This window comes from Haliaeetus leucocephalus, unplaced genomic scaffold (genome assembly GCF_000737465.1).
Source record: "Haliaeetus leucocephalus isolate CR32 unplaced genomic scaffold, Haliaeetus_leucocephalus-4.0 Scaffold219, whole genome shotgun sequence".
Lineage (NCBI taxonomy): Eukaryota > Metazoa > Chordata > Aves > Accipitriformes > Accipitridae > Haliaeetus > Haliaeetus leucocephalus.
The window spans coordinates 637,862-650,210 of record NW_010972655.1 but is presented as its reverse complement, the minus strand read 5'-3'; the positions used below and the strand labels follow the sequence as shown (position 1 = coordinate 650,210).

General features: G+C 41.3%; 1 protein-coding gene across 2 annotated transcripts; it reads left to right on the top strand.

The window, feature by feature from the left end:
- The first annotated feature begins 291 nt into the window (after positions 1-291).
- SLC2A8 (solute carrier family 2 (facilitated glucose transporter), member 8) lies at positions 292-11,297 on the top strand. Of its 2 annotated transcripts, none has more exons than XM_010566895.1 (10): positions 292-394; positions 598-757; positions 962-1,168; positions 2,982-3,081; positions 3,226-3,437; positions 5,220-5,339; positions 5,919-6,027; positions 6,746-6,919; positions 7,551-7,696; positions 7,859-11,297. In XM_010566895.1, the coding sequence occupies exons 1-10, from the start codon at positions 336-338 to the stop codon at positions 7,994-7,996; spliced, it is 1,425 nt and encodes a 474-aa protein (XP_010565197.1). In that variant the 5' UTR covers positions 292-335; the 3' UTR covers positions 7,997-11,297. The 2 variants fall into 2 exon arrangements, with proteins under 2 accessions (XP_010565197.1, XP_010565196.1); XM_010566894.1 differs by having other exon boundaries at positions 5,196-5,339.
- The last annotated feature ends 1,052 nt before the right edge of the window (positions 11,298-12,349 follow it).

The window sequence follows — 12,349 nt, the reverse complement described above, 5'->3', positions numbered from 1 at the left end:
CCGCGCCGCGGCCCCTGCGCCGGGGGAACCGGCCGGCACCCGGGGGGAAGGCGCTCCGCAGAGCCCGCTGCTCTCCGGAGCCAGGCAGCTTCCGGCGCGCTCCCCAGACGTCATCGCGCCCCGCTGCCACACTCGAGCCGCTTCCGGCCGGAGGCCGGACTGGGGTCTTCGAGCGCCGCGGCCGGCAGCGTGGCCGAGGGCCTGCCCCGCCCTGCCCCGCTACCGCTGCCCGCACAGCCTGAACCGAGGCCGCGGCCGGGCGCGCGGCTCGCAGCGGCTGCCCGCGGAGAAGTGGCTGGGGCTGGCCGCGCCGAGGCGCTCCCCGCAGGCAGAACATGGCTGCAGAGGAGTCTCGCTGCCTGCTGGGCCACGCCGCTTCGGACTCTTGCCCCAGGTGAGCGCGCCGCGACACCCGCCGCTCTGGCGGGCTCGGGGACAGCGGTGGCTGCCCTGGAGCTCGGCCGCGGCCGATAGCGGGGAGCGGCCGAGGCGAGCTCTGGGTCGAGCCCTCTGCCGGGCCCCCCCGGAGCGTTATCGGCCCTCGTAAGGGGCCGGAGGTGGGGGCGGCGTGATCCTTGTCGGCCTCTTCCGCCTCAGGGTGCAGAACAAGAAGCTGTACCTGGCCACGTTCGCTGCTGTCCTGGGACCCCTGAGCTTTGGCTTCGTGCTAGGCTATAGCTCACCTGTTATTCCAGAGCTGAGGAAGATCAGCGATCCTAAATTAAGAATGGACAGCAGTCAAGCCTCGTGGTTTGGGGTAAGTCTCTGTGTGTATATGCTCCTTGACGGTGTTTTGATCAACGAGTTAATGTTTATTTTGATTTTCAAAACACCTGCATACTCTTGCACGTTTTTTTGGAAGCTGCTATTTACTTTTCAAGATTTTAAAAGGAATTGCTGTCTGTTGTTTATATTTATTTATATATATGTAAAATAATTTTTTTTTACTTGTTTTTTGAAGTCAGTAGTAACATTAGGAGCTGCTGCCGGAGGAATACTAGGAGGCTATCTTGTGGATAAAGTTGGGAGAAAGCTGAGTCTAATGCTGTGCTCAATACCATACGTTTTTGGATATATAGTTATTATATCTGCTCAGAATGTTTGGATGCTTTATTTTGGACGAACGCTGACAGGCTTAGCCAGTGGAATTACTTCGCTTGTCGTTCCAGTAAGTAAGATGTTTTTCTGTGTGTGTGTGTGTGTGCATGTGTGGTGGCTTGTTTGTTTGTTTGGGGGTGGGGTGGGGTGTGTGTTTCTTTTTCCTTAGCATTATTATAGGTAGCTTGGGCAAAGTAACTGAATAACTGTAGCCAAGGCAGCTTGTGGATTTAGAAGAAACTGATTTTGATTGGTTTTAATCATTAAGAAAATATAAATAGAAGAGATCTTGTTTCTTCTAGTGGCACGTCTGTCCTATGCATTCCTGATACAGTGATGTGATCTTTCAGATTATTAGTCCTTTATTTGATCGCTTCTGTTTATGTTCTCCTATAGTCTAGTAATATTTATCTCTTCAAATTCCTCATATGTAACATTGGGGGGGAGTTGGCTTGGTTTTTTGTTGGTGTTTTGTTTTGTTTGGTTTTGGTTTTTATTTTTTATTACCAGCTGCTTCTAATAGTCTTATATTTCACTTCAACTTCTTGGTTTTGCAGATAAACTATGGCTGCTCACTCATCCTAGAGTAATGCCAAATAGTGCCTTCTAATTCCATTTAACTGTTATCTTCTGAATATTAACTTTTCCCATGCATTCAGGAATATATGTGCAGTAGGGAAACAGAGATAATACATTCTGTTGTCATCTGTCTTCTCTGGTATTATTTGGCCTTTTGGATCTTGCTGAATAGGTAGTAGTGTGAAATAAATTATCTAGAATTCAAATTTGTTTCTTTTCTGGTGGTTCCAGCATTTCTAGCTTTTGAAGTGAGGTCCAAACTAAAAATCAAAGGTTGAAGTACTTGTAATGAAGTATGGAATAAATGCTCGTTCTTTATCAATCTAGATGGTTATAAAAATAAAATCTAATAGATTCAGGGTGGTAGGGTCTAAATGATAATCTTGTGCAACTGTCTCTGTTGTTGGATGTTTGGTTGCTTAGTCTATTGTATTAATGTCTTTGGAGGAATTCTGTCTGCTTTATCAACGACTGCTTTCTCTTTGTTTCGTGGAGCTGAGCTCTAGGTTCCCATATGTAAAGGCCTTGACCCACAGCCAACGGTAAAAGATCTATGTGACTGCAGTGATGAGGGAGGAGACTGTCATATGTAATACCAAGTTTTTGTAGCTCTAAATTATTCTTGAAATAAGGATTACTTATTTTCCTTCCAGAAGAAGTAAGAACTGTGACCTTAGAAATAATTGTATGTAATAAGTATGAGGGATTTCTTTTTTATGTATACAGCTAAACTGTAGCTGTTGACTTGGGGTCAATATATTAAAAAATAGCTGAGAAGTTTAAGTTGATCCCAAATATTGGATGAGGTGTAATGCTGTTCATATAGTCTGTGTTAAGATGAGCTGTCAATTTTGAACTTCAAGGAGAATGAAATAATTTGCACTCTTTATTTTGAATTAAAAATGTAAAACTTTCATTGCAAACAGTTTTATATGTGGCTTGGGCTACATGTTTATGCAAAGACTCTTCCCAGTTCTAGACTGCTTTGCAATGATGTGTTTCTTGTTGAATATGGCTAACAAAGGAAGCTCTTACTAATGCAAGTTTATTCACCTTTGGGATACTGATACTGCATCAACATTCTTCTGGCTTAGGTCCTCCCTTTTTTCCAGGGTTTTTCATAATGCCAGCATACATTTCTGAGAGAGTACTTTTCTACTCACTCCATTTTATTGAGGCTTTTTTTAAGGACAGGAGTTACTAGGAAATGCATCTGTGTTTTTTTCAGAAATGAATTACTTATCAAGTCCTTGATCCAAAATTGAATGAAAGTAATTATTAGATGTTTTCTCCCTATGTTTTAGGTGTATATATCTGAAGTATCACATCCTAAAGTCCGTGGTATGCTTGGCTCTTGTGTTCAGTTGATGGTGGTGACTGGCATACTGGGAGCCTACATTGCAGGTATTGACGTTAGGGCTGTAGGTTATAAAAAATAATTAGTATGTGTAATGAAAGAACTACACTGAAGAATTGAAAGTAAATGTTAATTTGTTTGTACAACTAATTGGTGTTCATAGTCCTCTATCTTTCCTTTCTGTTACCCAGGAGTAACACTGAAATGGCGCTGGCTAGCAGTGTTGTGTTCTTTTCCATCCTGCATAATGCTGTTGTTCATGTCCTTCATGCCTGAAACACCAAGATTTCTGCTGAATCGGAGCAAACGCTCAGAAGCCATAGCCTCTTTGCGCTTTCTGCGGGGACCACATGTGGACCATGAATGGGAATGTAGGCAGATTGAAGCTGGTGTTCAGGAAGAGGTGATGAGAATCTGATGTACTCTTAAAAACCTTTTCGTATGGAGGTAACATCTGAAAGCGTGTAGTGTAATTAAAAGGATTTTACCAAAGCTTAGTTAATAGCCTTTTCTACAAATGGTGGTCCAAACCTGTTCCCTCATACAAATGATACTCAAGAAGCAAGTGAGATTGAATCTTTTTTCCTCTACCTTTCAGCTGCAAGTGCTATCACCGTTGGCTGCCATCAGTGTACATTAGTAGCAGTCAGGCTCACGATCTTGTTAATTGTATATCAGCTATCTAGTTTTTTGCTTTATTTAGCAATTTTGTAGGACTGTTCAACACCTCTAACACTAACTTCCTATTGTTTGTGTTGTATGAATGCATTCTCTCTTGCATCTCTAAAGGCATCATTTAGCCTCTTGTGAGATGTCTGCTTAAATAGGCAGGTCTAATCATTGAAGTTTGGTTCCTGTAAACCCTGGATTCATTCATGTTAACTTTCTCTACAAAGTACTGTCAATTTCTGTCTCTATGTATTGGTTTTGTGTGGCAAGGTTTTGGTAGCGGGGGGGTTACAGGGGTGGCTTCTGTAAGAAGCTGCTGGAAGCTTCCCCTGTGTTCGAGAGAGCCCATATCAGCCGGCTCTAAGACGGACCCGCCACCGGCCAAGGCTGAGCCAATCAGCAATTGTGGTAACGCCTCTGTGATAACATTTTTAAGAAGGAAAAAAGTTGGGATGGAGAGAGGAGTGAGAACATGTAAGAGAAACAACCCTGTGGACAGCAAGGTCAGTGAAGAAGGAGGGGGAGCAGATGCTCCAGGCACCGGAGCGGAGATTCCCCTGCAGCCCGTGGTGAAGACCATGGTGAGGCAGGCTGTCCCCCTGCAGTCCATGGAGGTCCACGGTGGAGCAGATATCCACCTGCAGCCCGTGGAGGACCCCACGCCGGAGCAGGTGGGTTCCCGAAGGAGGCTGTGACCCCGTGGGAACCCCGCACTGGAGCAGGCTCCTGGCAGGACCTGCGGATCTGTGGAGAGAGGAGCCCACGGAGCAGGTTTTCTGGCAGGACTTGTGACCCCGTGGAAGGGCCCACGTTGGAGAAGTTCGTGGAGGACTGTCTCCCGTGGGTGGGACCCCACGCTGGAGCAGGGGAAGAGTGTGATGAGCCCTCCCCCTGAGGGGAATGAAGCGGTAGAAAATAACATGTGATGACCGTAAACCCCATCCCCGTCCCCCTGTGCCGCTGGGGGGGCTTGGTGGAGAAATCCGGGAGTGAAGGTGTGCCCGGGAAGAAGGGAGGGGTGGAGGGAAGGTGTTCTGAGATTTGGTTTTATTTCTCATTACCTTGCTCTCGTTGACTTGTAATAGAGTTAATTGTCCCCAAACTGAGTCTGTTTTGCCCGTGACGGTAATTCGTGAATGATCTCTCCTGTCCTTATCTCAACCTGCAAGCTTTTTTGTTATATTTTTCTCTCTCCTGTCCAGCTGAGGATGGGGGAGTGATAGAACGGCTTTGGTGGGCACCTGGCGTCCAGCCAGGGTTAACCCATCACACTCTAGAACCTGAGAAAAGGGGAAAAATGATTTTCAGGAGTTCTCAGATACCTCAAATGTAAACATTTTTACTGCTAAGGCACTTAGTTTTGCTAAAGGGGGGGGTGGAAAACTTACTAAGTTTGAACAGATTGAAATGTTCTGAAGAGGTTTTTGTTGGTTTTGTTCTTTGATTTGAAAGAGGAAATTTTTCACCAAGTCATTGCTTAATTTTTTAACAGGGACTGAATCCCTCTGAATTTAAGAACCCCTCAATCTACAGGCCACTTCTTATTGGTGTGGCTCTCATGTTCTTCCAGCAAGTAACAGGCATTAATGCAGTTATGTTTTATGCAGAAACTATCTTTGAAGATGCAAACGTCAAGGTAATCGGGGTGTGTTTCCAAACTGCCAAATGTCTATAATAGTTTGAGCTTAGTTAGTGCTATAGTAAGTCTAAAACACATAACAAACTGACTTGATAATGATCCTCCCTCTGTTATAAGTAACAGTGTTTGGGTTTTAGTGGGCTTTTTTGGTTTGGATTCTAGATACCCTCTTGACTGTGTTACTCTGGCATACCTGATGTTCTGGTTTTTTTGGGGGGGGTGGGTGGGGGAAAGTATGTTGTGTTTTGCTGGTCTGAAACTTTGATAGTGATAGAAATCCTATTATAGTCATCTTTGTATATAAATTTTTTTTGTCAGCAGTGTTTCAGAGACAGTGAAACTCTAGGAAGAAGTGGTGGCTTATTTTAAAGTTTATTAGGAGACCAGTATGTTGTGTTAATTGGTGATTTTTTTTTTTTTTTTTTTTAGCTACACCCTCCCCCCTTCCCCCTTAATTTCTGTGGCATAGTTTGTCTTCTTTCAGATTCATGAAACAAATGCTTTTGCAATGCTTGATAAGTGATCCTCTTACCAGCCTGGAAGAGCAAATTCTCTCTACCTCTTACTTTATTTCAGGACAGCAGAATGGCTTCTGTTGTTGTGGGTTCCATACAAGTATGTTTCACTGCTGTGGCTGCACTTACCATAGATAAAACTGGACGAAAAGTGCTGCTTTACATATCTGGTAAAACATGTTACTATATGTAGTACCAAAACTATATTCTTAACTGTTGGGGGAATTAAGTATTGCAATGTATGCATTTTTTAAGTGGTTTTGTATTTATGATTTGGTATAACTATAGACTTAAACTCATAAGAGGAAACTATCACCTTATAGATACATTGTAGGTGGAACCCCTTGAAACTACATATGGCAATCTTTTTGTCTTCTTACCAGGCCAGATTTTATTTTGAAATAGCTATGTCACGGAGACGGTTCTTGTACTGCGATAATTTTTTCTGCTTAATGAGATTCAGTGATGTCATGATACATTCTCATACCCAAGTTGTCAACAAATGGCTGTTTCAAAGTAATTTCTCCATGGCTGCTGCTATTTTCATGGGACATTGTGGTGCTTAGTTATATAAGACTATAGTTAAAAATTTTAACTTACAAGTAATGTGCTAAATAAAATGAATTCCGTTTGATATAGTTATTGTGCTGCACACTCAATATTAATGACTGCTGTCAAGACAATATTGTTTGGCTAGTGTTTAGAATGCTTGTCTGGCATCTTTCACTCCTGTCAGGGCCAGTATTTATTTCCAAGAACAGTATCTTTTAAGAAACACTTCTGTGAGGGCCAGCATATCTTAGATTTGGTTGACCAACTATGTTCTGTTTCTCAGAAGAATACCCAGCTGGCAACCAGTGACAGCTTGGGTTATTGCTTACTTTTCAGGGATAATCATGGCGCTCAGTACTGCATTGTTTGGGCTTTACTTTAAAATGGTCCTTTCAAATCGAAACAACTCATCAAATCCTGATACATGGTTCACTCTAAATTCAGCATCCCCAGGAACAGAAAGCGGCATATCCTGGCTTGCAGTAGTGAGCCTAGGGCTCTTCGTTGCTGGTAAGTGGAACATGCTTCTAACTAGCCATTACACAAAACTCAAACCTTCTGATGAATGTGTCAATTTTGTTCCATTTTGTCACATTATTGATGAATGGAAATGAGTTATGTCTTTGACAGACCTTTTCAGTATATACTGCACAGTTGGGCTGGGGGGGGTCACAACCCTGGTGATAGAGCTAGCAGCTTAGTAAAGCCAATTTCCTAGAAAATGAGTTTATACCTCCTTGTGCTAATAGTAAGTCTTAATTGTTCAGGTTAAACTGCTTTACAGTTGTTAATGGAAAAAACAGTCTTTGTTAGTGTCTGAGCCACACTGAATTCTGTGGTGGTACAAGGCAGCAGCTGTTAGAAACAAGGTCAGTTTTTAAGCTTACCAGTTCAGAGATTTCATGGCAAGAAGTTCTGCTTGTTAAGAATATTCTTGTAATTAATTTGATGTAAAATGCACTAGTGTTGATCATGCTGCCCTAAAATAATTTATGCTCGTTCCTTCTGGTAGAGGTACTGTTTTTGGTATCGTCCAAGAGTCAAGTGAAAACTGCATGCCCCTCTCTTGACTAACTTGGGCATAATTCAGTCCTCCCTTTAATATGTACTTGCATTTATTCTCTTCTGTTTGTAATTGCAGGTTTTGCCCTTGGCTGGGGTCCCGTTCCATGGCTGCTGATATCCGAAATCTTCCCACTTAAAGCTAGAGGCATATTGAGTGGTGCTTGTGTGTTAACAAACTGGGTTATGGCCTTCTTGGTAACCAAAGAATTTCATGATTTTATAGTAAGCATCATAAATTACAACCTGAACTTTCTTTTCATAGGGAAATTTATTAAAGATGCTCCTGAGCGAGCCTTGGGCCATAGTCTTCTCTGGCAATACAGAACGGTAATTGTGCAGTAGTGAGCTGTAATAATGTGGTTTTTGTTGTTTCCCTTCCCTCAGGGTTTCTTAACATCCTCTGGCACGTTCTGGCTCTTCTCAGCATTCTGCTGCCTCAATATAACTTTTACAGCCTTTTATGTTCCTGAAACAAAAGGACGGACCCTGGAACAAATTGAGGCCTACTTCAGAAGATCTTAATCCTAAGGCTTTTTATGTTGATATGAAACCTTCATATCATGAATTATGGTGCTATGGTTGAAATTAACTGGCACATATCTCAGTTACTAAACTTGCCATCAAATAATTTTAATGAATTTTGTAAAACCTGAATTCTGTTTTTTAAAAACTATCTATGGGGATCTGCATAGACTTCTGCATACTCCCTGTAGTAAATCTCCCTTGTGCAGGGAGATTTTTCTTCAATACCTGTGTCCTTTTCACCTAGTACAGACTGACTATAATGGCCAAGTAAGAACATTAAATGTATTGGCCAGTATCTTTTTTCCAAGATGTAAATTAAGATCTAATTTTGTAAATAAATAAATTTCCATGGTCCAATTTTACCTTTCTCTTATGGTACATGTTACAGTGAAGAAATTAATGATGTAGCCTGGCTAATGTTAATTTCAGAGAGCAATACTTTACCTTTGTGTTGCTGTTAACTATTTTGGGGATGCCTGAGCACAGAACAAGTGTTGGTCCCAACTGGAGATGAATGCTTGGCTTTCATGGGTGTTAAGTGTTAAAAGTTGCCATTATTTTTTTCTATTGCTGTCAAGGGGGCTAGGAATGCATTTAAATCACAAGAAGGGTTGTAGCTCTTAAGAGAATGTATTTTAGAATTCAGGAAAGAGCATTGTTTTTCAAAAGGAATTACAAGGTCTTGGAGACAGCAAGAATATACTCTTAGTCAGAAAAGGAGAAAAACTATCTTTTGTAGTGTTAATTTAAGGGGTAGAGATCAGCAACTGGAGCAGGTCTCTGAAAGTCTAAATGATACCTGGAAACAAACCAATGCTGGATATAGTTCTTGTCAAAGATGGGTAATGCGTAAGACACAAACACCAACGTCACAGGTATGATACAGCACTTAAATGAATGACATCTCTGAAACAAAATTTCTAGAGAACTCAAATGGAAACAGTAATCCAGAGCTGTCTGCAATAGTGTACTACCTCCTGTATTTTAGTTTCTTGTCTGATGAACCAAATTTGGAAAAGGCAGTAGTTCTGCATGTGTGAAAGAAGTGAGGTCAAATTTATGGTATATTACATATGAAGGAATAAATCATCTGTTACTCCTTCACAAAGGTGATAAATGGCACTTAAAACAGTTCCAGCTGTGATAGGACTGTTTCTATTTGGATGTCACATCTAAAACACAAACCATATACACTATCACATGACATTAAAAACAATGGTAATACATTGGCATTTAAGACAAGTGGTAGATAAAGAGTTTTTGATCACAAACATAGCAACAGTCTTAACAATATGCAATTATTAAATTACAAAGCAGCTGACATTCCAGGTTGATAACACTTTTTGCATAAACCTTTAGAGACATCACATTTTCCATTCAACCAGCTAAATACCTAATAAATAGAGCTATAAATAAATATGCAGAAAATAATCTCTTAAATTTTCTCTTTAAATCATGTGCTAATATCATGATTTCCAGTAGCAAACAGGAGTCAGTCAGTTGCAGGTCAGCAACAAAGTGAAGCAGCTAGGCAGTATACAGGGTGGTGAAGTTGCTGTGCTCAACTAGTAAGAGTAAAAATACTTTCTAACCTGCATGCAAGTACAGATGTTTGCTGCATACTGTTATATAAGCTTTCCTGTATTGTTAATAAGAAGTTTTCAGGGTATAATTTATTCCTCTGCAAAATCAGGCTAAGCCTACCTGAGAAAATACTGCTTTAACAGAATTAGCAAGCACTGTGCATATGAACCATGACATCAAATTGTTAATAATGACAATACTGGGGTGCTCATTTTCATACAGAGAAGGCAACAAAAAATGATTCTTAATTCCTGCCCCCACCCTGCCCAAGATCACATTACTTCGGATTCCTATATATGCTTAGGACTTTTAATCCTTTGAAACTTGTGGTAGAAATATATGTATATACATATATAATCTTTTGGGTTTGGATGTGGTTTTTAATCTCAAATGCAGACTAAGCAAACAGCTCTGGAGAAGCTGCTGCATCTGCAAGCACAAGTTATAGACCCACACCTTTAGGAAAACATGCATGAGCTTGAATCCGTGGCTTGGTCAAATATACCTACAACAGCAGAAAGTAAATGTCAGGAGCAGCAACCTTAACCATATGTAACTGGTTATGTAATAGTGTTATACTTCATGTGGGTGCTACCTGTCCCCTGCCCTGTTTAAATACTTAGTTGACTGGCCTAGTACTAAAAAAAATAAATATATATATATACATATACATACATATTTTAATTTGAATGTACCCATCAATTACAAATGCTTGGACATGTATAGAAATAGTCACATGAAGGCAGACGGCAAACCTGCTATTCATTCTGGGTGCCACTTGCCTCCTGAATGTCATGCATCACAAAAAATACGCCAAACACCAAACACCAACAAAACCCAAACGCCCCACGCCCCCCCAAGAAACCAAACCAAAAAACCCCCACCCCCCAGCTCCAAACCAGGAAAGCATTGGCATCAGAACAGGCTGTACTTGATCCTTGCACACCAGGTAACCGAAGGTATTCCTACATCTGTTCAACCTAGAGTCCAGATCTCTCACTACCATGAATATAACCTAGCCCTTTCAAATTGCATGGGGGTCTTTATCTCTCCTTAGAGAGAAGTATTTTGTAACTCTCATTTATAAAATTTATGTATGTATGTGCACTGCATTGCCACTAGAAGGGCAAGCTGGACAGAAATGATTGTTAGTCTGCAACAGTTCCTAAAGCCCAAACTGTAGATTCAAAGATTATCTTTTCTCTCATCTATGAGATGGTCAGCCAACGGCAAGAATGCAGGCTAAAGGCAGCTTTAGCATAAGATGTGGAAGTAGTAAGGATTGTGCTTAGGGTGGACATGGCTCCAATTTGTGCCCAAGACTACTTTCTGAGTTTTAATGAGTAGATGCACACACATGCTGGAAAAGCAGAAGGGAAACAACATGGCTCTAAGGTTGGAGTGAACGACAATTACAGAGCTGTCCATCCCAGTAGCCTTCCAACAAGCCTCGTCATTTTACACCGGTCTGAAGCAGGAGAGGTTGCATAGGTGTACAAAAACCTTGCCCTTTATAAATGATGCACAAGAGCTTATAAATCAATACTACCAGCTGGCTTTTGTTTTGATTTTAATTAGCAGTCTGAATGGTATGGATCTAAGACAATAGTATGAGAGGAACAATGGCTAGAAGTTAGTTCAGAGGATGCTAGCTCATCACACTAAGAAGAGGCATGTAACTCATGGCAGTCTGATGAGTCTGTCAAGAGCCCACAGAAACTACATCCTAGTACAGTGGATATTTGTCCAGTTGTGCCAGCAATTTCACGATTGTGTGATATTTGATCTTTTGATACAATAAATGTGATGAAGACATCACAGAATTTGATTCCTGTTGCTTGTGTTAAACAAAATTTTTACCATGTTCTCTACCTTCTACCTATACTCTGGGCTGCTCTTGTACAGTAAGTAGGTCGTAAACTACATATACATGACCCTAAAGCCTCAGCTACCATCTCTAGGTGTCATACAAACCAAACTAATGTTGCCTTATGCCTCCCAACTTCTTTTGCTAGGTCTAATATTATCCCTACATCCCTGCAAGACACACTGATTAATTACAGAAGCAGAAACTCAAGAAGCAGCAGCCTTGTTAGGGCACTTACTGCATACATTAGGAATGAAGACAGGTAATTTTTTTCCAGGGTTCAGATCCTTCCTGTCCAATATGAGTAATAGTCTATTAGGTCTGGTAGATCCCATTGTGACCTGTGTAACAGCTTGCACCTGACCCACTAAGTCAAGCGAGAGCATAAAATTCAGATGGGAGGTGGCGGGGGAGGCAGTTGCTGGGCTTCCTTCTTCAAACTATACCAACATCCTGTTCCAGATTAAGTACCATGAAGCTAGTCTGATCTGGTTTTGTCTAGTTTAAGCAATCAAATTTAATCTGTACTCCTCACAGTCCTTTTGCTGTTTGTTAGTATTTGCTAGAATGTCATCAATGCTGTGATTACAGGCAGACCTTCAAAGGTTCTCACACACATACACTCACACACTCTCTTACTTTACAGCAATACTTTATAGCCACTGGTGTTCTGGTTAAAAAAAAAGTAACCCTTGCTTTATGGCCCCTCTTTCTATAATCATGTCTCCATTATGACATAAATGCCATATCTATATGCATCCTGACTACCATCATATCCAGTGGTCAAGCTTTCTGTCAAGCTTTCCTCATTCTTCTTTATCTCCCTCATGCTCCATCTCTAAGGCTTGTCTTTCAGGATACCTAAACAGGTGGTTTGTTCAGGTTCTTCAAAACAAGTT